This window comes from Pteropus medius, unplaced genomic scaffold (assembly GCF_902729225.1).
Source record: "Pteropus medius unplaced genomic scaffold, Ma_sr-lr_union100, whole genome shotgun sequence".
Lineage (NCBI taxonomy): Eukaryota > Metazoa > Chordata > Mammalia > Chiroptera > Pteropodidae > Pteropus > Pteropus medius.
The window spans coordinates 15,744,199-15,771,630 of record NW_024354499.1 but is presented as its reverse complement, the minus strand read 5'-3'; the positions used below and the strand labels follow the sequence as shown (position 1 = coordinate 15,771,630).

General features: G+C 38.7%; 1 protein-coding gene across 1 annotated transcript; it reads right to left on the bottom strand.

Annotated features, from left to right (window-relative positions):
* Window positions 1-66: 66 nt before the first annotated feature.
* On the bottom strand, window positions 67-26,429 carry LOC120594493 (uncharacterized). Its single transcript, XM_039852519.1, has 4 exons — window positions 26,408-26,429; window positions 25,727-26,124; window positions 2,764-2,818; window positions 67-1,441 (listed from the first exon to the last, which is right to left on the bottom strand). The coding sequence occupies exons 1-4, from the start codon at window positions 26,427-26,429 to the stop codon at window positions 1,218-1,220; spliced, it is 699 nt and encodes a 232-aa protein (XP_039708453.1). The 3' UTR covers window positions 67-1,217.
* Window positions 26,430-27,432: the final 1,003 nt, after the last annotated feature.

Below are 27,432 nucleotides of genomic sequence, written 5' to 3'. Positions count from 1 at the left end.
TAGTTGTGGCTGAAGCTGCAGCAAGATGTAATTAAAATTCAAAAATCTTTGTGACTGATTAAATCTGATCCTTTAGCGTTATAGACCTCCATGTTGGAAAAGGAACTTAAAGTCTATCTAATTCACCTTCCCAAGTAATACTTTATGACAACCCTGCCAAGTGCTCATCCACCCGGATTTAAACACCTCCTGTGGCATGGAACTCACATTCTCTGGGCAACCCAATTCACATTTAACTAGTTCTGCCAGAAAGCGTTTTTCTTTAAGGAAGCCCTGCAAGTTTCCAAGAACTCTTCAAAAGCAAGTCTACTCAATGGCTTACACTTGACTGCAGTTTTGAATCACTAATGCATCAAGACAACCTTTTTGATGCTGTGAAATTCAGTGTTGTTCATGTGTGACCATTTCCATTGACATTTCCCAGTGTGCCAGCTGTCACTCCACCCTCGCTAGCCCACTCAAGGAAGCTACCAACAATGCAAGGCAGCAAATGCCACTGTATTCTATAGAAATAATCTGAACTTGCTCTTCTTTTTTACAAGAAGAGAGTATTTTTAATTGTCACACTTCTCACCCAGCAGTGACACAGTAAGCCACCATATAGAGAACGTTAAGAAGGCACGCTGCAGTTCTTCTCACGTGACAGGGCTCAAGCAACGTACCCACTGCTAGCACAGTCTGTTGGTGCTCCTTCAGTCCATGTCAATGATATCATTATAAATTGATCAGTGGCTCCTGTTTCCTCTTCATTTACAAATTAATGTCACAGATTCTCAGAATATTTTGTTGTTTGCAAGAAGGCACCTTTTAGTGTCACTTTTTGTTTTGTTTTGTTTTGTTTTAGGGAGGTGCACATTGACTTCATAACTCCATTGTCTGCCATACAACTGGGGAGATGTCCCTGGCTAAGCAGGGGGTAGGTGTGACTGCCTCTTCACTTCAGTGGCCCACATGGACCCCTCTGACAATAAGGAGTAAAGCTCAGAAGACAGTACAGGCCTTTGGTTGCCTACACAGCGCTCCCCCACAAGACCACACTTCCTTCCAGGTTTTCAAGGGCACGTCAATAAATGAGACTCTCTAAAAACCACCTAAAAACACAAGTGCCTCAGCCTGCTTGGTCTACAAATTTACCAAAGCTTGGAGAAGCTGTCTAGGACCTTTTCCTCCAAGAGCTTTAGCCGTCCACATCTACACATCCAGGTATACGCTCGTGTTCATGACAGCATGTGCCTCATGTCTCCTTCCTGAGGACAGGGTCTGCGGCTGCTCTCCACGGTGTGTCTCTGCAGGTGCTGACAGACACGTGCTGAGTCATGCAGCCTGGCACAGTCAGGTAATGGCAATAAAGAGCAGAGTTGGATGGGCAGGAGGTGAGTAGCATGAGAAGAAAGTAGCCCTTTCTGGGAAGCTCTAGTTATGGTCTGCTGACCATTCAGACCTGGAGGTGGAAGCCAAGAGTGGTCAAGTACTTTTCTCCTCTCTCGTTGCTTCTGCACACATTTTCTGTTGGTTTCTTCCCCGAGGTGTCTGGCCAATGGGGATCAGCCAATAGGAAGCTGAACTGGCTGGACCCCAGGGTCCCAGGACTGGGGTCTCTCCCTGAGCTTTGAGACGTCCATCTAGCTCAGAGCTTCTCCCACCTGGGAGGGTGGTGCTGGGTGGTGCCTGCCAGAGTAGCCATTCTCAGAGTCCAGAGTAATCACCGTGACCAAAAGCTGATCACAACCTTCTGCCTACATGCTTGGGGGTTGCTGCAACAGTGACGGTCTCCGGCTACACTTGAAATAGAATCAGGTTAAAATGTATAAAACTCCCTGGGCCTTGAGCCCCGGGCCTTTTCTCGAGGAAGTTAAAGGAAATGTCCCAAGGAGGAGTTGAGGGGATGGCTTGAAGCAGGTGATCACCCCTCACAAGCCGGGAGTGTCAGGCAGAGCTGCTGCCACCCTGGGTCCCACCTGAGCACCTGCCCCTTTCATGTGGGAATGTAATGTAGGACAGCCCCTCCCTCCTCCAGCACCCCCGCCCCTAACCACCTGCCTGGGACCGGAGGAACAAGTTCACTTACAAACACAGATGCGGTGTCATCTGGGTTTTGTCCCTAGCCTCCTCAGCACGTCCGCAGCTGCCTAAAGCACTGCGGAGGGTCAAAACCCACAGGGCCCAAAGAAATTGCTCAGACTTTTGAAACCCACAGGGCCCAAAGAAATTGCTCAGACTTTTGAAACCCAGTCTGGAGGTCAAGCCTCAGGAAATATCACTTTCAGTATTATTAGCATTATTTAATAGCACTGTTTATGTATTTTAGAAATATGGAAAACAACCTAAATGATCGACAGTAAGCGGGAATTTTAATAAATGTCTTCCATTTACTCGATAGATCGTTATTCAAAGTTCAAAAACTGTGGTCATAAAGGTTTTGTGAGACTCAGAGAATGTTTATGCAAATAACTAAAGAAAATAGAGGACATACATTGCATTTACAGTAAGTTAGGTCAAAGCTTTAGGAAAGAAGCACAAGAAAGCACACTTGAGCCTGCTCTAAAGAGACTAAAATCTTTTTTCATCTTCTGTGTTGGGCCCTGCTCTTCCCACCTCTCCCCTCCTCCACCCTCCGGCTTTCCTCTCTCTTCCCCAGGCCAGTGGAATGATGAGAAGCCCCTTAGCCCAGGACCTTGGGAGGATATAGTTGGGGATGGGGGCAGACCTTTTTATTCTTTTCATTTCCCGATTCATCCAATCACACATTCATTCTTTACTTACTTGCTCCTTCACCTTGCGCAGCTGGCTTCTCATCCCTAAGCCTCGGTTTCCACTCCTACAAATTGGAAATAACAATTGTCTCCCTGCTTAATGCCAGACACTGTACACACAGCCGCCTAGCAATGCACAAAGACACAGAACAAAGTGGTAGCCACGGCACGAGCCCACTTAGCCGTGGAGAGGCTGCACTGATCTGCGCCTCAGCCTCAGCCTCAGTGTCTGAGAAGCCTGGCTACTGGGTACCTGGCCCAAGAAGTCATATGGGTGCAAAGTGTGGCAGTTTCAGTGCCCAGCATGAAGTGCTGGCATTTGTTTCTCATCTTGCTGTATGCTCGGACAAGCCCAGGACCCTCCTTCTTCTTCTCAGGCTTGCCATCTCCCGCAGGACCTCTGCACACAGACTCCCCCCACACTTACATGCATGCACACACAAATGCACATACTGCAAGAAGGCCTCTCCCTCTTCAGGCTTTGTGCTCCCCTCCCTCTGACCGGGCCCCCAGGGCTCCTCTTCACCCTCCTGAGGGACCACTCCCCAGTGCATCCTACAAACATTCAGATTTTCCAGAAGGCCCTACGGGGTTGTTTGTCACCACACTTAGGAGCTTATCACACTCTGTTCTTTCTTCTCTGTGTTTTCCTTGTTATCTCTGTTCTGCTACTCTGTCAGTCTCAGAGACCACATATGCTTCTTGAGTGTTGCTTAACCACCGGCCTAGCACAATAAATATCACAATGATGAGCAAATAAACATCGTAAAATGAAAACAAATCAGGGACTGGTCCTTATCCTCAGAGAGCTTTAAAAATGGTTATGGAAGAAATACAAATGTATGATTCCACTTATATGAGGCACCTAAAATAGTCGAATTCATGGAGACAGAAAGCAGAATGGTAGTAGCAAGGGGCTGGGAGGAAGAGAAATGGGGATGATGAAAAAGTCCTGGAGATGGATGGTGCTGATGGTTTGCAACAGCAGTGTGAATATATATAATGATATCGAAATGTACACTTAAAAATGGTTAAAATGGTAAATTTTGTTACTTCTTTTACCACAATTTTAAAAATTCTTAATAGTTGTGGAGAAAGATATAAATACATGAACCCGGAGAATTATGAGACAACATATAAATAAATGGCATAGATAGTATGGGACAAAAAGTGACACACACACTGCTTGATTCAGCCCCCAAAAGAAAAATGCCCAGTTCTGAAGGCTGTCTGCAGTGGAATGCGTCTTTGCACTGAGCATTTCTCCCCCTGAAAGGGAAGTGAGTTATTTTTAAGTCTTCCATTTGTAAAAGCAATATAATTGCAGTAAAATACATTGAAGAAATTTAGGAACTAGAAAAAAAGAGCAAACGAAAAGCATCTCCATGTATTTTCTTCTAATGTTTTCAAAACATTTTTTACATAGTTTAATCATGCTGAATGTAGGTTTTTATAAAATATATCATAGTATTTTTCTTGTTCCTACATAGGTTCATAATTATAACACTTATAATTTTAATGCTTAAAATTATATTGAAAGGATTATCAGAGTTTACTTAAATAATTCTTTATTTCTTAACATTTCACTTGCTTCCAATATTTAGCATCTCTATTCATACCACATTGTGCCAAGTTTAAGATTATATCGACTGGGGAAATTTTCCAGGTTGGAATTACTGAGCATATGGGTGTAAACATTTTTATAGCTTTTAATACTTGATATCAAATTGCGTTCCAGGCCACTAGCTTGTATCCAGTTTTACCCCACTTTTACCCACAATATGTATCACCTTTTTTAACCCTTGCTGGGTTATAGGTGGGAAATACTTGGTAAGCATTGATATGATTTTGTAATAGAAGATTGCCACATTTTTTAAAAGACTATTTTTAGAGCAATGTTAGGGGAAGATACAGAGATTTCTCATAAACTCCTGGGTCCCACACTTGCGTAATCTCCCCATTATCGACATCTTCCACCAGAGTGGTACATTTGTTAGAATACATGAACCTACATTGACACATAATTATCACCCAAAGTCCACAATTTACCTGAGGGTTCACTCTGGATGTTGTACATTCTATGGTTTTAGACAAATCCTCTATGCTCTTCCTGTTCATCTCTCCCTCCCCTCTAATCACTGACAACCACCGATCTTTTTACTGTCTCCACAGTTTTGTCCTTTCCAGAATGTCATATAGCTGTAATCCTACAGTATAGAGTCTTTTCAGATTGTCTTCAATCACTTAGTAACATGCATTTGAGGTTCCCTCATGTTTTTCCATGGCTTGATAGCTCGTTTCTTTTGGGTACTGAATAATATTCCATTGTCTGGATATTCCACAGTTTATTCACCCATTCACCTACTGAAGGACATCTTGGTTGCTACCAATTTGGCAATTACGAATAAAGCTGCTATATGTTTTCAGCACCTTTGGATGAAAAACAAGGAGTATGACTTTTGGATCGTATAAGAGTATGTTTAGTTTTGTAAAAAACTAGTAAACTGTCTTCCAAAGTAGCTCTACCTTTTTGCATTCCCACCAGCAATGAACGAGGGTTCCTGTCGTTCCATTTCCTCACCAGCATTTGGTATTGTCAGTGTTTTGGATTTTGGTCATTCTAATAGGCATATAATGGTATCTCATTGTTGTTTTGATTTGCCTTTCCCTGATAACTTATAATGTGGAGCATTTTTTCTTATGTTTATTTGCCATCTGTGTGTCTCCTTTGGTAAGGTGTCTGTTAAAACTTTTGGCCCATTTTTTAATCAGCTTGTTTGTTTTCTTATTGTTGAGCTTTTTGTGTCTTTATCAGATGTGTCTTTTGCATATATTTTCTCCAAGTGTATGGCTTGTCTGATCATTCTCCTGACATTGATTTAACAGAGCAACAGCTTTTAATTTTAATGAAGTTCAATTTATCAATCGTTTCTTTCACTTCTTAGAAGAAGGCAGCCTTTTAAAACTCTATGTTTCCCAAGTGGAATATCTTTCCTTGTAGTGCACAGACCTGCCAGCTGTGTTTATAGAGATAAAGCATACAGCTTATGCTATAAATATGGCAGGAACTCAAACCCTAGATAAGGTACCTGTTTCATCTCTACCACGTGCCTGGGGCATATTAGGGCAGGCTTATTCGGAAACCCTAATCTAAGTGCTGAGTTGCACAGAGTTGCTTGGGAAGGCAGCAAAGGAGACCTCACTGAGGCTGCCAGGCAGAGGCCCCTCACTCAGGCTGCAGCAAATGGATAATCCAGAATCCGAAAGCAGTACCCAAAGTGCATCCCTCCCAAATGAAAGAGGAGTGGGACCAGGAAATGCAACAGAATAAAGGAGTCAGGACAGGGTGGAGCTAAGGAATTAACCAGTGGGAAGGGAAGGGTGCAGGAAGCAGGAGGCATGAGTAAGCACAGCTCTGTCAAGAGAACGCTTCCTTTGGAGGAGACTGGTTACTGTGGGGGCTTTCCCTCACTGCAGCAGGGGCTTGCTAAAAGTGAAACTGTGATTTTCCAAAGGTTTTGAAGGGGTTTTCCTTGAGAAGGAAGATGTTCCACTTGGGGGTCCACGCTGATTTAAAAACAATCACTCTACTTGCTTTCAGGCCCCGCTGCAATGGGCTCCAACTTGCCCTGCATCCCAGCCTGGGCCACAGTGTGAAAGAGCCCTGCTGCGTCTTAGCTTGAGTGTGCCTGACAGGACTGGACTCCTTCTTCTTCCTCATCACAAGACGTAAGAGTAATAAAGCTCCCATCTGCCAAGTACTTCCCAGGTGCCAGCACCATACTGGGAGCTGTCCATCCCTTTTTCTGTTTACTTTCTTAACAGCCTAATACAACAAATATCAGTGACACCTTTAACAGGTAAGGACACTAAGGCTCAGAGAGGCTCTACAGAATTTAATAAATTGGAGAGCTAGGATTCAATCCCAGGTGACCTGACAACAATGCCTTACCTACTTCCTACACAGGTGCCAGAAATAGCACAGCTGTTCCTTGAGATTTTAAGGAGCAACAAGCCTGTGAGTTTGGAGGAAAGCATAGGGGAAGGCCTATGTAACCTGGTAAAAAGTCAGAGTTATTGGATTATTTGGGGAAAAAAATAATAAGTTGGCCCTTTCAAACCAAGTAAACCCAGCTACAAAGAGTGGTTCAGGAGAAGAGGGAAGGTGGGTAGGAGCAAATGGGGCAGACAGGATAGATCAGTAGTTAGGGCAGCGACTGGTACCTGATAGACCTGGGCAGCCTGTGTGACCCTGGGCAAGTGACCCTGGCAATTTTTCTCACAGTTTTATTGTGATATAATTGACATATAACACTGTATTAGTTTAAAGGGCACAACGTAATAATCTGATGTATGCATATATTGCAAAATGATTACCGCAATAAGTCTAGTTAACATCTATCACCATACATGGTTAAAAAATTATTTCTTGTGATGAGAACTTTTAAGATCTACTTTCTTAGCAACTTTCAAATATGCAATATGACATCGTTAACTGTAATCACTGTACATTATAACTGTCATGCTGTACATTATATCCCCATGACATTTATTTTATAACTGGAAATTTGTGCCTTTTAACCCCCTTTACCTATTTTTCTCACGCCCACCCTCATCTCTGGCAACCACTAATTGTTCCCTATTTCTATGAGTTAGTTTTTTTAGATTCCACGTGTGAGATCATATAATATTTGTCTTTACTTGTTGACTTATTTCACTTAGCATAATACCCTCAAGATTTGTCCATGTTGTTGCAAATGGCAGGATTTTCTTTGTTTATATGACCAAATAGTATTCCATTATATATATGTACCTTCTTTATCCACTCGTCTATCAATAGACACAAGTTGTTTCCATATCTTGGCCATTATAAATAATGTTGCAATTAATATAGGGATGCAGATATCTCTTCAAGATAGATAGCAATTTTGTTTCCTTTGAGTATATGCCCAGAAGTGGAAGTAATAAATCATATGATATTTCTACTTTTAACTTTTTGATAAATCATCATACTGTTTTGCATAGTAGTTGTTCAATTTACATTCCCACAACAATCCTTTTCTCCACATCTTCACCAACATTTATCTCTTGTCTTTTTGATAATAGCCATTCTAACACTTCTGAGGTGATACCTCATTGAGGTTTTGATTTGCATTTTTATGATGACTAGTGATGTTGAAAATCTTTTCACATACCTGGCCATTTGTATGTCTTCTTTGGGAAAATATCTATTCAATTCTCTGCTTGTTTTTAAATAGAATTGTTTGTGGTTTTTTGCTATTGAGTTGTATGAGTTCTTTACATATTTTGAATACTAATCTCTTAAAGGATGTATGATTTGCCTGGTTACTTTTGAATAGCCTAAATCTCACCCTCACTCAAGGCAAGCAAAAGATGTTTAGTTAATCTTCAAAATTCTAGTACTGTTGCCCCTTGCACAAGGCAGGTAATAATAGGGCACCAATCTCCCACAGAATTGAAATCCAAGTATAACTAGTAGTTTAATCCTGCCTGGAATACAGCAGGTATTCATTACATGTAATTATTCTATTAATCTTCTAAAGAGGACAGTTTTAAATTTTTGTTTTAAGTATGAAATATGTCAAATGTAAAGACAAGTTATTTTCTTTATATAACTAAAAGTTATATAATAGATGCCCAAATACCCACTATCAGATTTGCAAATTTTAACATTTTGTCAAATTTTCTTCAGTTTTTTATTTCATAAAAAATAAAATGTTAGTACTTACTTTATCACCATTTCATCCTCCACTACCACTCACCACCAAGGTAATTCATATCCTGAGGTTTGTGGATTCTACCTGTCCAGGCTTTTATACTTTTACACTTGTAATACTTATATAAGTATATGCTTAAAAATAATGATATAATAATAAATTATATATAGCATTATTTACATGTCATTTTATTTTTTGTAAATGATGTCAGATTGCATGTATACTTAAGAAATTTGCTGGCTTCATGTCAAGATAATGGAGTAGATAAATGCTGAGCAGGGGAGAACCTTTCCCTCAGAGAGAAGTGCTGGCAGAAAGCATTGGTTCTCTTTTGAGCCCTCCCCACTCCAAGCATGCAGGTAGCCACCATATCTGAATCTCCATCAACCTGGCTAACACCATTTGCCCCACCCTGGTGATTCCCTCAGACTCTGCCCCACCCAACTTGCAGGCCTACCCAAGCTACTTCCACTGGCTTTTTCTTACAAATGTCTTGTCTTGGTTTGAGCTGCAGACTTTTCTAAAATCACTCAAAGATTCAAAAACCCCAAACAAGCAGCATCTGGCCTTGGTGTGCCCCACACCCCTTGCTAAGTAGTTCCAAGCCTAGTAGTAGCAAGAGCCACCCTCAGTTGATAGCCCAGCTTCTCCCAGGCACCTTCAAACTCAGTACAAGTGGCAACCATCTGAAGATCATTTTGTAGCTTGTACCAAGTGGCCCTGGGCAGGACACAGGCAGCAGCTGAACTTGACCTGCACCACAGCCTCTCCCAAGAGACCCCAGAATCAACACATCCCGTGGCCAGCTTTGAACTACAACAGAGCACCACTCAACCACCTCCACAAATGACACATCCAAAGGGCAGACTCAGCAGGCACCAGAGTCCTGCTAAAGCAAATCCTGCCTCATAAGGTCAGCCCCTGTGCAAATCTCCTCCACTGTAGTCATGGCCAGTCCTCAGAACCAATCAGCCTCAGGTCAATCTCTCCCACTGACATGCCAAAAACAATCAATGCTTAATAACAACAGGAGGGCACACACAACCCACACAATGAAGACACCTGGGGCACTCTGCTCAAGTGACCAGTGAGACTGTGACACTGGGCACCACAGGAAACCTAATACACAAGGCCACTCTACTAAGTCCAAGAGAAATAACAACTCTACTTAATACATAGAAACAAACATAGGGAAGTAGTCAAAATTGGGAGACAAAGAAAGAACATGTCCCAAATGAAAGAACACAACAAAGCTCCAGGAAAAGAACTAAATAAAATGGAGATAATCTATGAGATGCAGAGTTCAAAACACTGGTTGTAAGGATGCTCAATGAATTTAGAGGAAGAGTAGATGAACTCAGTGAAAACTTCAGCAAAGAGATAGGAAACATAAAAAATGTAGATAGAAACATAAAAAAGAACTAGTCAGAAATGAAGAATACAATAATTTAAATGAAAAATTTGTTAGAGGAAATCAATAGTAGATTAGATGAAGCAGAGGACTAAATCAGCAATCTGAAAGACAAGATAGCAGAAACCACTCAATCAGACCAACAAGAAAAAATAGTCCAAAAAAAAATGAGAATAGTTTAAGGGGCCTCTTGGACAACACCAAGCATACCAACATTCACATCATAGGGGTACCAGAAGGAGAAGAGAGAGAGCGAGGAATTGAAAAACTAATTGAAGAAATAATTATTGAAAACTTCCTTAACTTGTTGAAGGAAATAGACACACAAGCCCAGCAAGCACAGAAAATCCCAAACAAGATGAACCCAAAGAGGCCCACAGCAAGATATATCAAAATTAAAATGCTAAAGGTTAAAGAGAAAAAGAGACTCTTAATAGCAGCAAGAGAAAAGCAATTAGTTGCCTACAAGGGAGCTCCCATAAGACTGTCAGCAGATTTCTCAAAAGAAACATTATAGGCCAAAAGGGATTGGCAGGAAATATTCAAAGTGATGAAAAGCAAGGACCTACAATCAAGATTACTCTACCCAGCAAAGCTATCATTTAGAGTCGAAGGATAGATAAAGAGCTTCCCAGACAAGAAAAAGCTAAAGGAATTTATCACCACCAAACCAGTATTACAAGAAATATTAAAGAGACTTCTTTGAGAAGAAGAAGAAGGAGAAGGAGAAGAAGGGGGAGGGGAGGGGGAGAGGAAGGGGGAGATCAAAAATATAAATAATAAAATGGCAATAACTACATATTTACCAACAATTACTTTAAATGTAAATAAATTAAATGCACCAATCAAAAGACTTATGGTGGCTGAATGGATAAGAAAACAAGACCCTTACATATGCTGCCTCCAAGAGACTCATTTTGGATCAGAAGACACACAAAGACTGAAAAAAAAGGAATGGAAAAAGATACTTTGTGAAAATGGAAATGAAAAAGAAAAGCTGGGGTAACAGTACTTATATCAGACAAAATAGACTTTAAAATAAAGGCTTTAACAAGAGACAACAAAGGACCCAGTAATTCCACTTCTGGGTATTTATATGAAGAAATTCAAAACATTAATTCAAAAAGATCTATGCACCCGTATGTTCACTGCGGCATTGTTTACAATAGCCAAGATATAGAAGCAAACTGTGTCCATCAATAGAAAAACAGATAAAGCAGTGGTACATATATATATAATGGAATATTACTCGGCCATAAAAAAAAAGAATGAAATCTTGCCACCTGCAACAACATGGATGGTCCTAGAGGGTGTGATGCTGGGTGAAATAAGACAGAGAAAAGACAAATACCATATTATTTCACTTATATGTGGAATGTAAAAAACAAAATAAATGAACAAATAAAACAGAAACAAAGTTATAGAAACAGAGAGAATTTTGATGATTGCTAGATGAGAGAGGTTTTGAAGGGTAAAAAAGGGGAAGGGATTGAGAAGCCAAAATTGGTAGTTACAAAATAGTCAAGGGAGGGCAAAGTATAGCATAAGAAATATAGTCAATAATATTGTAATAACTATGTATGGTGTCAGATGGGTACTAGATTCATCAGAGTGATCACTTAAGAAGTTATATAAATGTCTAATCACTATGTTGTACACCTGAAACTAATATAATATTGTGTGTCAACTATAATTGAAAAATAAAAATTATTTTTAAAAAATTTACTTATTTCTTTGAACATCACACTTTTGAGATTTATTTTTGATGCCTGTGGATCTATCTCATTCATTGTGTTATTTCATTTATCTCTATTTTTTATTCATTCCTCTATTATTCAATATTTATGTTTTTTTCCAATGTTTGTTATTACAAATTTCCAGTTTCTGTTCTTTGAACCTCTGTGAACATTCTTATACTTCAAAATTTCTCTGAGTAATGAACCTAAAAGTGGAAGTGCTGGGGTTGAGGAGTTGGAGAAATGGTGAGCATCTTTATTTTTAGTAGATATTACCAAATTGTCTCCAAAGTGGTTGTAACAATTTATATTCCCATTGTAGCCTAACCAAAAGGGGTTCACTTGCCTACATGCATCAAAGCCAAACGACATACAAACAGGGGTTTGCAGGAAAGGAATTAAGGGTTTATTTAAGGACATGGTGCCAAGCCCAGAGCCACAAATAAGCTAGTGCTCAAAGATCTGGCTCCCTGATGGTCTCTAGGAGTTAAGTTATATAGGGGAAAACTCATCAGTCATGGTAACTAAGAGAGTTGGAGTTGTGAGCTCTACTGATTAGTCAGAGCTAGAGTAGGAGGCAGTTGATAATGGCATCAGGTCCTAATGTCAGTCATAGCATAGTTCTGTCTGGTTTTGAGTGGATGTGATCAATAGGGTCATTCTGCCTTCGTGAGTCTAGAGCTGAAACGTAGCCGAGGCCTAGATGAAATCTTTAGTTTGACTGAAACTGTTTCTTTGGTCAACAGACTTGAGGCCCTGTTCCTAAGATTGTTTGATGCTGACCAGAATCTGATGTCTAAAGGGCTTAATAATTAAGGGAGTGGTCCTGCAGTACATGCAAAGATGGAAGGATAAGGAGAGAAAAAAAGCATATGAGTTATGGTGCTATTAGAAAAAACAAAACCAGTCTGAATCAAGGAGAAAGAAAAGAGAAAAGTCATTTTAAAGAAGTGAAGTTTTTACATCATCTATATTACATAAAAGTTCTTTGGCCATTTCTTCACTCATGCTTGATATAATTAGTCTTGTTAATCTGGTTATAAAGTATAGCAGTTGTTTTAATTTGCATTTCCTTTATTCAAATAAGGTTTAGTGTCTTTTTATATGAATATTGGCTGGTTCATATCCTTTGCTCATTTTAATTGAATTATTTGTCTTTATCTTATTTCTTTGTGTTGTTCTTATGTATTATGAATAATGATCTTTTGTTGTTTCTATGCATTATAAATATCTTTTCCTGATCTGAGATTTGTTCTTTAACTTTGTACTTAACTGGGTTTGTTTCATATTCTTTTTTTTTTTTTGCCAGATTACTGGTTTATTACAGAGGATATTAAAGGGTACAAATCTAGATGACGAGATGCTAGATGAAGAGATATGTACAGTGAGGTCTAAAACAGGAGTTTCTGTCCCTGTGGCATTTGGGGCCAGGCGTGGTGGCTCATGGAAGCATTCTGGTTCCTCAGTGTGGAAGTTCCTTGAACCCCCTTCTTTTGGATTTCTTTGAGTCTTCATTGCATGAGCATGAATGATTTACTCATTGGCCATTGATGATTGATCCAACCTCCAACTCTCATCTCCTCTTTTTGGAAATCAAGCAGTGGGACTGAAAGTTCCAACCCTCTATTCATGGTTTGTTTTCCTGGTAATCAGCCCTCATCCCTAGATGCTTTCTGAAAGTCACCTTATTTACATAAACCCAGTTGTTGTAGAAAGGGACTTGTTATGAATAACAAGACACCAATATCACCTTTATGGCTCTGAAGAGTTTTTAAGAACTGAGGACAAGAAGCCAAATATTGTGATATAATATGTTCCCATTGCCCTTACTGCTCAGGATATTCCAGGATTTGGAGTTCTGTGAGCCAGGAACACATGATGAAGACCAAATACATATGACAAATACATTTTGGTCACTTGAATGACTTAACATTGTAAAGTTATAAAACTCTTATGTAAATTTATACCAGCTTAACTTCAAGAAGATATAAAAACTGTACTTCTACAGAGCTCTGACCCCATCTCCTTTCAGTTATTGATGTCACAAAACTACATCTTTATGCATTTCATTATTTTTTTAATACATTAGTCTCTTAAATCGAGTAGAAAATAAAAAAGTGGAGCTATACAAAATTTACAATAGCACTAGCTTTTATAATCATCCATTTATTGAAAGAACTCCTTCTTCATAAGGCTTTGAGTTACTGTCCAATGTCCTTTTATTCTGACCTGAAGGACTTCATTCATGCAGGGCAGGTTTAGTGGTAAAGAATTCTCTCAGAATTTCTTATTTGCTCCCTCATTTTTAAAGGACAGTTCTATCAGATATAAGATATTTTCTTTCAATGCTTTGAATACATCAACCCCCTGCCCTCTCATCTCCAGGATTTTGTATGAAAATCTGCTCATGGTCTTATTAGCAAAAATATGATGAAAGCTATCTTTCTCTCAGTTTTATAAATGTACATAACATATTTTATCATGTCTTATGCAGCAGAATATTTTCCTACAGTATCCTGATGTCGGTTAAGTTGAAATTCAAAGGAATTAAATATTTTAAGTATATTATGAGGTCTTTTATTAAAAGACAAAAATTATTACAGATTTTCAAATTATAAATAAAAAGGCCCACAGATTTTAATTTCTAATAAAGGAAATATGAGTCTTTAACATCCCACATAAACAAAAAGCTCTTTGAAATTTTTTTCAGAGTAATGCTGTCTTGAGACCAAAAAGTGAGAAAACTGCTATAGTTAATTCCCAGCCATGATCGGTCCATTTCTTGCTCTGACCTCTGAGGTTTTTGTCCTCATAACCCAGGAAGCTGATTTCTGGTGACCTGTCACCAGACGGTTAACTCTTTTTTTTTTTTTTTCTATTTCTATTTTGTGTATTTTTCTTTATTCTTTTTCCCTTGTCTCATTTTTCTTTAATTTTTTCCTTTTTCTTGTTTTTCTTTGTTCTTTTTCTCATCTTTCTTTATTCTTTTCATCTTTTTCTCTTTTTTCTATTTTCTTTTTCTCAATCTTTTGTTCTTTTCTCATTTTTTATTTTTTTTGTTTTTTTTTCTCATTTTTTTCTTTAATTTTTTTAGCTTTGTTGGCATGGTTAGTATAGTTATTATTGTTTATTAGCATAGTTGGTGATCATAGTTAGCATCGTTAGTATTGGTTAGCACAGTAGAGTTAGTGCTGTTTGTTAGCAGAGTTAGTAAGCATAGTTAGCATTATTAGTGTTGTCAGTTAGTGGAGTTAGCAGGTCACCATGCTGCAAGACCTTGCAGCCATCTGCTGATGAGGAAGCCCCATGTTGGCCATTACGAACTCCTGAACACCACTGACCAGGAAACCTTTGTCAAGGTGAGGTTGGCCTAGCACATTCTGACTAGGACAGAGGTGGCTGTCAAAGTCATTAATCAGCAGGCCTCCTCCAGAGTTTTCTGAGAAGTTCTCTGCATGAAGGCCTTTAATGATCAGAATATCATAAAGTTATTTGAGCTTACTGACACCGAGGAAACATTATTCCTCATTATGGAGCATGTTAGTGGAAGGGACATGTTTATCTACAGGAACCATGGCCACATGACTGAGAACGAGGCCTAAGGCATTTTCTGGCAGCTGTGCAGTCCTGCCACTAGAAGAGCGTTGTCCACAGGGACCTAAAGCCAGATAACATGCATCTGAATTGGAAAGGAAGAAGTAAAACTCTCATTATTTGCTGATGACATGATACTATATAGAGAGAACCCTAAGGATTCCACCAAAAAAACTGTTAGAACTGATCAACGAATTCAGTAAAGTAGCAGGTTACAAAATAAATATTCAGAAGTCAGCGGTATTTTTATACATCAATGATGAATGTTCATAAAGAGAAATTAAGAAAACAATACCATTTAAAATTGCATCGAAAACTATAAAATACCTGGGAATCAAATTAATCAAGGAGGTAAAAGACCTGTTTTCGGAAAATTATGTCATTGAAAAAAGGAATTGAAGAAGATACAAATAAATGGAAGCGTATATCATGTTCATGGGTAGGAAGAATCAACATTATTAAAATGGCCATACTACACAAAGCAATCTATAGATTCAATGCAATCCCTATCAAAATACCAATGGCATTTTTCAGAGAGCTAGAACAAATAATCCTAAAATTTATATGGAGCCATACAAAACCCCGAATAGCCACAGCAATCTTGAGAAAGAAGAACAAAGTTGGAGGTATCATATTACCTCATATCAAACTATACTACAAGGTTACAGTAATCAAAACAGCATGGTACTGGCATAAAAACAGATACATTGATCAAAAGAACAGAATAGAGAGCCTAGAAATAAATCCACACCTATACACTCACTTAATAAATGACAAAAGAGGTAAAAATATACAATGGGGTAAAGACAATCTCTTCAATAAATAGTGTTGGGGAAATTAGACAGATATATGCAAAAAGAAGAAGAAGAAGAAGAAGAAGAAGGAGAAGGAGAAGAAGAGAAGGAGAAGGAGAAGAAGAGAAGGAGAAGGAGAAGGAGAAGGGAGAAGAGAAGGAAGGAGAAGGAGGAAGGAGAAGGAGAAGGAGGAGAAGGAGAAGGAGAAGGGGAGAAAGAGGAGGAGAAGGAGAAGGAGAAGGAGAAGGAGAAGGAGAAGGAGAAGAAGGAAGAAGAAGAAGACGAAGCAGCAGCAGCAGCAGCAGCTGGACCACCTTCTTACACCGTATGCGAGAATAGACTCAAAATAAATTAAAGACTTAAATGTAAGACCCAAAACCATAAAACTTCTAAAAGAAAATATAAGCAGTAAACTCTCTGATATTACTAACAGGAATTTCTTTTCAGATATATCTCCTCAGGCAAGGGAAACAAAAGAAAAAATAAACAAATGGGACTACATCAAACTAAAAGGTTTTTGTACGGCAAAGGAAACCATCAACAAAACAAAAAGACAACCGACTGATTGGGAGAAGATATTCGCTAATGAAACATTAGGTAAGGGGTTAATATCCAAATTATATAAAGAACATACACAACTCAACAACGAAAAAACAAACAATCCAATTAAAAAATGGGCAGAAGACCTGAACAGATACTTCTCCAAAGAGGAAATACAGATGGCTATTAGACATATGAAAAGATGCTCAAAGTCACTAATCATCAGAAAAATGCAAATTAAAACCACAATGAGATATCACCTCACACCTGTCACAATTGCTATGATCAATAAATCAAAACACAGCAAGTGTTGGCGAGGATGTGAAGAAAAGGGAACCCTCATACATTGTTGGTGGGATTGCAAATGGGTACAGCCATTATGGAAAACAGTCTGGAGGTTTCTCAAAAAATTAAAAATAGATCTACCTTTTGACCCAGCAATTGCACTTCTGGGTATTTAACCAAAGAAAACCAAAACAATAATTCGTAAAGATCTATGCACCCCAATATTCATGGCAGCACAATTTATAATAGCCAAGATAAGGAAGCAACCTAAATGCCCATCAACAGACGATTGGATAAAGAAATTATGGTTCATATATACAATGGAATATTACTCAGCCATTAAAAAAATGAAATCCTACCATTTGCAACGACATGGATGGACCTAGAGGTTATTATGCTGAGTGAAATAAGTCAGACAGAGAAAGATAAATACCATATGATTTCACTTATATGCAGAATCTAAGGAACAAAAAGAACAGATCAATCAAAAACAGACTCACAAATATAGTGGACAATTTGGTGACAGACAGAGGAAAGGGGGGTTGGAGGCTGGGAGAATGGGGTGAAGAGTTAAAGAAGTACAAAGTAGTTGATGGATGGTCATGGGGATGGGGAACATGGCAGAGGAAATGCAGTAAACATTAATAAGATGGCTGGGTGGAGGGCCAGGGGAGGGATGGAGCAATTGGGGGGATCGTTTTATGAACTATAGAGATATCTAACCTATGTACTGTATACTTGAAACTAATTTAAATAAATAAATTTAAAATTTTTTTAATATGATAACATATCATAAGACCTTTATGATTTGCATTTTTATGTCTTGATCAAGAAATTCTGTCCTTACATTATGTCATAAAAAACTTTTTTTTAAGTTTTAAAGCTTTGCTTTTCACATTCACTCTCTATTCTTCCTGGAATACACTTTTGTGAATGGTTTGAGATAGAAGTCAAGTTTTACATTTTTCCCACATGAAAAGCCAATGATTACAGCACCACAGACCAAATCCTTTACTCACTGCTGTTAACAGAGACCTCTGACATTTTCATATATTTCTTCTTGGCCTTCTACTCTCTTCTATTGAGCTATTACCATTTAAATTATTATAGTTTATAAATCATATTTGGAAAATATGATATTTGTAAAAGCAGGCACTCCTTTATCCTTCAGCAAAATTAACTTTCCTATTTTTGGTCCTTTACTTCCAGATACATTTTATAAACAGCTTGTCAAGAATATATGCTTGACATTTAGTATACACTGAATGGGTACATTACCTGGGGAAACTGACATATTGAACACCTTGAAACTGAGTCTTCATGTCTAATAAAATGTACCTCTGAGAGGAAGTTTCCATCAGAACAAACTCACTGACATTTTGGACAGACATTTGGGTTGTCTTCCAACCTCAAATGACAATATCAAACTACCTCGCAACTCTTTTGGGAGAAATTTTAAAAGCATTAGGCAATGTCTTACAACGATAGACCTTTACATCCTTGATTCCAAATGACAGGGAACTAATTTGCAGGGCGCACACTCCTGAAATTAACCACAGAAATAAACTCCAGAGTGATGCTCAAGAGGGAGGCATAAAACCCTCACTTCACTTACCCAAATGAGATTAACTTGCTTACTTTGGGGGCATAATTACAATAAGTGATTCTGTGTGTATGATTTCCTCTTAGGAGAATTCAGAAGAAACAGAAACAGAGTTTTCTGGCTTTGAAGTCTTGAATTAAACGAGCTGGATACCATTGTAATCCTAGGCCTATTTTGTGCCATAACCCTGGTTCTTTTTATGAATAAATTGACACATCTGACTAGGCAACTATGTCACAGAGAAAATCATCTGTCATTTGCTAGCAAGTAACCAACAGCTGTTGCCAACTCAGTGCATATATTGAAGTCCTCTGGTGTTTTGCAGGGCCTCAAGAGGAAGGTATTTCAGTTTTTCCGGTCTCTTGATGCCTGCAGAGAAAGTATAGCCATGCTGTGACCTCACCAAAGCTACTCAGACCCTGGGTCTCTGCGAATCAGGGGCAAAAAGAGCAGGTCCACACGAATGGAGCTTTCATGCTTTGAACAGATTCCCTCCCTCTCCCATCAGGGGTTCCGCCCCACTTCCAGTATCCTACCCCCAAAGCCTTCCCTGCCACTATCACCTGGAATCCTAGAAGGCTCTCACTCTGCCCTGGAGAGCCATGCCCCCATCTCTGTGAACTACAGAGTGTGCACCCTGAATAAATTTGCCCGAAGTCCAAGAGAATGGAAGAAAGGGCAGACTGGGATTGGCAGGTACTTGGGAACATCTTTGCTCCCTGCATCTCTGGAACTGGACCATCGCAGGTATGGTGCACCCATTTCAGATGAGCAGTCTAAACACTAAAGTTAGAAAAGGTTGCTTATGTCAGGTGACCTTCTCCTTCTGACAAAAAGCACTTTTATGCTCCTTTCATTTTTTGAAAGCTTAATAAAGATCTGAATACAATTTTGTCAAAAATAAATGTAACTAATAGTTATTTGCTTTTCCAAACCCACCATCCAGAGCTGCTTCTGTGCATATACACACATACACATATAATTTTCACATAAAAGAATCATGATGTATGTATTGTTATGCACTTTATTTTTCACTTAATAACATGTGTTAGAGTTTGTTTTATTCCAGGACGTATGAATGTATTGGCTTACTTTTAACTGCTACATGGTATTCCTTTAGGTCAATGAATTATAATTTAAGTCCCCACTCCCCCATTGGTTTTCTCCCAAAATTCACTTTATAGGTAGTGTTGCATGAATATCTTTGTACCTGCTTTATTGTGTAGAGGTATGAGGAAGCACATTTTGCTGCACACAGAGCTACACATAATGTTGTTCAAGAAAGTGTTGGGAAAACATTAATAAATAATTCTTTATATGGATGGAGCAGAAAAAAGTAAATAAGTAACAAGGAGGAGAAAAAAGTAAATAACAAGTGCAACAAATAGAAAACAATTACAAACCTGATAGGTATTAATCCAGCTACATCAATCAATAATCACTACTTTTCTAATATCTGATTTCTTTTCTATTGTGGTAAAATTGATATATAAGATTACATATATTTCAGGTGTATAACATTTAATTTGATATTTGCATACATTACATAGTGTTCACCATTGTAAGTTTAGTTATCAGACATGACCATACTGTTGATTCTCTTCACCCATCTCTGTTATCTCTGAGTTTGTTTTTATTGCTGTCGGTCAATATTTTTTTTAGGTTCCACATATAAGTGGTATCATACAGTATTTGTCTTTTTCCATCTGACTTATTTCACTTAGCATCATCCCCCCAAGGTCTATTTCTGTTGTCACAAATGGCAAGACTTTCTTATTTTTTATGACTGAGCAGTATTCCAAATAAATGTACCATTTATTTTTCTAATCATCTATTGATGGACACTTCGGTTGTTTCCCTATCTTGACTATCGTAAATAATGCTGCAATGAACATAGGGGTGCATATTTCTTTTCTAATTAGTATCTTGGAGTTCTTCAAATCAATACCCAGAAGTGGAATTGCTGGGTTGTATGGTAGTTCTGTTCTTAATTTTTTGCAAGGAATCTCCATACAGTTTTCCATAGTGGCTGCACCAGTTTACATGCCCATCAACAGTGTACAAAAGTTCTCTTTTCTCTATATCCTCTCTACTACTTTTATTTCTTGTCTTTTTGACAATAGCTATCCTAACAGGTGTGGGATGATATCTCATTGTGGTTTTGATTTGCATTTCTCTGATAAATGCTGAGGTTAAACATTTTTTCGTGTGTCAATTGGCCATTTGCATGTCTTCTTTGGAAAAATGTTTATTCAGACCCTCTGTCCATTTTCTAATCAGGTTTTTTGTTTTTCTGTTGTTGAGTTGTATGAGTTCTTTATATATTTTGGATATTAACCCCGTTTGCAACATGGTTTGCAAATATCTTCTCCCATTCAGTAGGTTGCCTTTTCATTTTGTTGATAGTTTCCTTCACTGTGCAGAAGCTTTTCAGTTTGCTGTAGTCCATTTGTTTATTTGTGTGTCTCTTGCCTTTGGAGTTATATTTTAAAAAAAAAGAAATCACTGATGTCAAGGAGCTTAACACCTTTTTTTTTCCTAGAAATTTTATGCTTTCAGGTCTTACATTCAAGACTTTAATCGAAATGAGTTGATTTTTGTGAATGGTATAAGATCTAGTTTCATTCTTTTGCATGTGGCTGTCCAGATTTTCCAACACCATTTATTGAAGAGACTGTCCTTTCCCCCATTGTATGTTTTTGGCTTCTTCGTCATAAATTAATTGTTCATATATATTTAGGTATTTCTGGGATCTCTATTCTGTTCCATTGATCTGTGTGCCTGTTTTTTATGCCAAAACCATACTATTTTTATTATTACAAGTTTGTAGTATAATTTGTAATCAGGGAGAATGATACCTCCAGCTTCTGAAGATCACTATGGCTATTCAAGGTCTTTTGTGATTTTGTACAAATTTTAGAATTATTTGTTCTAGTTCTGTGAAAAATTGCATTGAAATTTTGATAGAAATTGAATTGAGTTTGTAGATTTCTTTGGGTAGTATAACCTTTTTAACAATATTAAGTCTTCCAGTCCATGAACATGGAATATCTTTCCATTTATTTGTGTTTTCTTTCATTTCTCTTAACAATGCCTTACAGTTTTCAGTATACAGATCTTTTTCTTCCTTGGTTAAAATTATTGCTAGGTATTTTATTCTTTTTGACGTAATTTTAAATGGAATTCTTTTCTTGCTTTCTCTTTCTGATAGTTCATTATTTGTATCTAAAAACACCACAATTTCCTGTATATTGCTTTTGCATCTTGCAACTTTACTGAATTCATTTGTTAGTTCTAACAGTTTTTGATGGAGTCTTTAGTAGGATTTTCTACATGTAGTATCATGTCATCTGCAAATGGTGACAGTTTTATTTCTTCCTTTCCAATTTGGATGTCTTTTATTTCTTTTTCTTGCCTAATCGCTATCACTAAGACTTACAATACTATGTTGAATAACAGTGGCAAGAGTGGGCATCCTTGTCTTGTTCTTGATCTTAAAAGAAAAGCTTTCAGTTTTTCATCCTTGAGTACGATGTTAACTGTAGGCTTATTATATATGGTTTTTATTATATTGAGCTACACTTCCTCTACATACCCACTTTGTTGAGAGTTTTTATCGTAAATAAATGTTGGATTTTGTCAAAAGTTTTTTTCTCCATCTTCAATAATAACTTTAAATGTGAATGGTCTAAATACACCAACCAAAAGACAGAGATTGTCAGATTTTATTTAAAAAGGCCAACCATTGGTGGTCTAGAAGAAATTTACCTTAAGTGTAAAGACGCAGATGGGTTATAAAGGGATGAAGAAATTTATATCATGTTAACAATAATTAAAAGAAAGTTGGAGTCATTATATTAATTTCAGATAGGGTAGACATCGGAACAAGAAAAAGTATAAGAATTGAAAAGAGGCATTACATAATGTTAAAGGGGTCAATTCTCCCAGAAGATTTAACAATCTTTAACATATATGCGCCTAATAACAGAGCATCAAAATGTATGCGACAAAAACTGACAGGGCTGCAAGGAGAAATATAGAAATCCTCTATTATAGTTGGATATTTCAACATCTTTCTCTAAGTAATTGATAGATCCACCAGGGGAAAAAATCAGTAATGAGTTAATTATCTGGAACAGCACTATCAACCAAATTGACTTAATTGACATTTATAGAATACTGCATCCAACAAAAGTAATATACACATTCTTTCCAAGCTCATATGGAACATTCACCAGAACAGACCACATTCTGGACAAAAACACACATCTTAACAACTTTAAAAGAATCATACAAACCATGTTCTCAGACTACAATGAAATTAAACTAGAAATCAATATCAGAAAAATATCTGGAAATCTCCCCCAAATTCGGCAATTAAACAAGATACTTCTAAATAACATATGGGTCAAAGAATAAATCTCAAGAGAAATTTAAAACTGAATTAAAATGAAAATGCAACTTATTAAAATTTGTGGGCTGTCATAAAAGCAGTGTTTAGAAGGAAATTTATAGTATTAAATGGATATATTAAAAAGGAAGGAATATATAAAATCAATAATCTAAGCTTCCACCTTAGGAAACAAGAAAAGGAGAGCAACTTAAGCCTAAAGCAAGCAGGAAAAAAATTAGAGCAGAAATCAATGAAATTTAAAATAGGGTAACAGTAGAAAAAATCAATAAACTAAAAGCTAGTTCTTAGAAAACATCAATAAAATTGATAACTTTCTAGCCAGGGTAACTAAGAAAAAAAGAGAGAAGACACAAAGTACTAATATCAAAAATGAAAGAAGGGTCCATCTCTACAGATCACATGGACATTAAAAGGATACTGAAGGAATACTGTCAATGAAGGGGCACTTATGTGTGATAAGCTAGACCATTTCTCCTCTTTCTTAGTCCTGAAAAAAGCAAAGATCTCCAGCATCCCTCTCCTTTCCCACCACACTCCCTTTATCTGAGGGATAAGAAAATAATGTAATCTCACCAAGGCATAATTTTTCCCTATATTTCAGCCCAATCACCTTACATGTTCACTACTCTGAAACAAACAAACAAAAAAGAGTTAAAGAAGCCCTCCCCTCCATCACCACCATCACCGTATATGCTTTAGGCCCCACGGGACCCCTCCCTGCTTCGTGTGCCACACTGAATGGTCTGCTCAGGTCAGTGGGAAGGAAGGCAGTCAGGGTGAACTTGAGGTATCTGGTTTGATGGGCTAATTTTTTTTCTTTTTCAATAAGTGTTTTATGGTAGAATAAACATAATTCCTAGAACGTAAGAACTGGAATAGAGTAACCTCCTCAAGTTAAAAGTTAGAAAACATAAGCACAAAATGACAAGAATAGACCATCCACACACAAGAAAACTCAACAGATTATCAGACCTACAGGAAAAAAAAAAAGTTAACTTCAATAAACATCAAAGAAAAAAATATTTTTTAAGTGTTGTCATTTCTTACCTCTCTTGAAATCACACTGTCTTGTTTCTTTGTTTGTTTGTTTGTTTCTTGTTTTCTGTTTTTTGTTTTGTTTTGGTTTGGTTTGGTTTTTTATACCTGCCGATGACCAGAGTTCAATGAAGCAAGCACTCCCATGTGGCAGCCAACACTGTGCACTTGTCAAATCCTTAAGAGGCCAATTTGGCTTTAAAGACCATTTCCTTCTCAAAATCCAGTCCAAGAAAATAACTCAAAATGCATAAAAAGATAGATAGGCCAATATTTTTATTTATCATCTTAACGGCCATGTGATTTTTACACTTTATAATATCACTTTAAAATATGGGAATGAAATGGGCAAAGGGTACAAACTTCCAGTTATAAGTTCTGGGATATAATGTACAGCATGTTGACTATACTTAACATGGTGACTATGTTGTATTTTATGTTTGAAAGCTGCTAAGAGAATAGATCTTAAATGTTCTCAACTCACACAAACAGAAAAAAATGTAACTATGTGAGGTGATAGATATGTTAACTAACATTATGGTAATCATTTTGCAATATATACATATGCGGAGTCATCACATTGTATACTCGTTAAGCTTACACAATGTTACATGTCAGTTACATCTCAATAAAGCTGGAAATTTTTTAGTAAATAAATAAAATCTGCAAAGCACAACTTGTTAGAAATATAAAAAGAAAATGATAAATCCACAAACATATTCTGAAAATTTACAGTTCTTTCAGAAATTAACAGATCAAGTAGATAGAAATAAAGAACACAGCAGGTATGGATAATATAGTTTACTAAGCTTGATCTAATATATAGAATTTTATACTCCATCATTCATTTAGAACTATGCTTAAAGTTATTTACAGAATCAACCATTGAACAAAAGCACAACACACTTCAAAAAACATAAATACGGTCCAAATTCTCAGACCACAGGGCAATAAAATTAAAAGCAAATAGGGGAGACCTAACCCACTTAAAAAACTGTAACACATTTTAAGAACTCAAGGTGGTTAAGAAATAAAAATTAAAATTACATTTTACTTAGAAATCACTGTATCATAATAAAAAAGTAAACATGACTTAATGACCGAGGAATAAATGGGCAAAATATGTAGGTATCTGGTGAGACTCATGAAGAACATGTTACGTATAAAAGAAATGTGTATGATGTAAGAATTTTAAAAAGCAGCCTGCAAACCTGAATAGGAAATATGATGACAATGATGGGGAAAAAAATAAAAATGCATAACTATAGGACTGGAACAAAAAAGACAAAAAATAGTACATAATAAATTACACTAAAATGTTAACTATGAGTGAGTGTAGTTCTATATTCGCACTATGAGCGATTTTTTTTTTCTATTTTCTATTTTCCAAAATATTTTTAACCAAAAAAGAAGGCAAACTTTTTTAGGTTAAATTTTAATTGTACACTTCTGAGGCAGAGAAGAATCTAGGGGTTTGCTATAATCACAAATTCAGAGCAGGGCCCAGGGCAACCACTGCACCTCCTAGCGCCGTCCCCCACCCCACCCCACTCTGCGCTCCCCCGCCCCCGACACACACACACACACCGTACCCCCGCTCCCATTGCTGTGTCTAATTATCTCAGGACTTCTGTGAACCAAAATCCATGATTCATATCATTAAGAAAAAGGCTGGGCCTAATGGCTTGTTAGTGGCTGACAGCGGAACACGAGTTGACCAAGAGGCTTTGGTTCCAAGCACCTCCAAGGCCAGAATAAGAACGGAGTGAAATCGGTGAGTGGACCAAAGGAATCTCAGAGAGGCCCTGGTTCCTAAAACCTACCTTGCGCTTGAATGCCGCGAGGCTTTCCCCTCTGCCAGGCCCGCCCGAGCCAAAGGCGCGCGAGACTGGACCCGCTGCCCGGACCTTTGTCTTCGAAGCGACCTCCGCTTCCTGTGCGGACCAGGGTCGGTACACTCCACCTGCTCCCAGGACATCCCCGAGCCCCCTGACCCTGTCCGTTTCCTGCCTGATGCTCCCCTCTTCTTTCCGGGGCGCAGTGCCCTCTGTTGGCGCTGCAGGGCCGAACGAACCAGCGAGGAAACGCCCGCGGCGGCCCCTCCGCGCCTGGGTCGAGCGGTCCTCTCCAGGGAACCCGCGGGCAGCGACCCAGTCAGCCCCCGCGGGGCTCCAGGCGTCTGCGACGGTCCTTGGATCTCCAGTAGGTACCTTTTCATTTCCTGACGAGTGAGGGAAGGAGAGTTGGGAGAACTTCCAGCTTGTCCCAAAGAAGAGTTCTCAGACCGGGGACTCCTACTTATCATTAAAGCGTTGACATTTTAGCTATTTCTGCGGACGGTGCATAGCACAGGCAGTTTAAGACTAATTAGTAGATACTGAGGGGTTAAGAGAGATTACGAGTCTATCCGAAATATTCCGCACTCTATCTGGGGCTAGAAATTGCATTTTTGATTAAAGTCATTTGATCCTCTGTCAAAATGCAAATCTTTCCCTACATCTCACCCCTACGCCCAATGGTAACCATAGTCGCCAAAGAGAGTAGGATGCTAAGGAGCCTGTAAAAAGACAAGGAATCCGTGGGAGCCGGGCATCCTGGGAAAGGCAAGGGCCGGAGCCGCAGCCGGAGGAGAAGGGCTCAGTGGGGACGTGAACCGGACTGGCAGCAGCTGGCTGGGAAGAAACGTGCACATGCTTCAGTTTTGCTTGTGGTCCCGCGCAGACTGAATTCCGATTCCCTCCCCGACCCCAACTAGGCCCAAACTGGAGCTACGTCGCCGCCTGCTGGACTGAATGGAGCTTTCATTTAATTCAGGGCGGGCGCTCCGGGCGTGGTAGGCTGCGTCTGGGCAGCTAGTCCCAGCTCCATCAGAGTTTCCTGAGTTACTTGTAAAAGTTCCTTCTCCTGGGGCCTCCGTTTTTCTTCCTCTATAAAATGAATGTGTTGAACTGGAGCTTCTCTGAGTTCACTTCCAAGTCCGAATTTCTAGATCCCTCCTCTGTCCTCCTCCGGCCAGGAACTCTCAGGAGGTTCTCCCTCTTTCCCTCCACTCCATTATGGGACGACAGTTTCTGCCTCAGTGCTTGCTGCACGCTGACCTGGGTGCTCTAAGGGTGCAGCTGTGTGAGACCAGGACCGGGCCACTGTTTCTTGGGGAAAAGTGCTGACTGTCTCTAACTGGGGAAGGGGGGCTTGCTTTGCACAGAAAAATAACTTGCACTGAGACATGGAGGAAGGGATAAAGGCCTTGGATCAACCAGGGTGGGTATCTTAGAGTTGGCCAGGGCTAGTCGAGAGAATCGTACAGAATGAGCAAATGAGCAGGGGAAGCTCCTGACATGGGCTGCTGTGGACCGGCCCCCATCTCCTCCCGCCCCCTCCCCCCATCAACTCCGCCTCGATGGGCCTGGTTGGTGCTCGTTTCCCAAACACACTACGCTGCTTCTGGCCATCGTGCCTTTGCAATGATGCCTGCCTGCTGCCTGGCTCCCCACTCCTACTTCACCAGGACTACTTTTTTGCCTCCTTT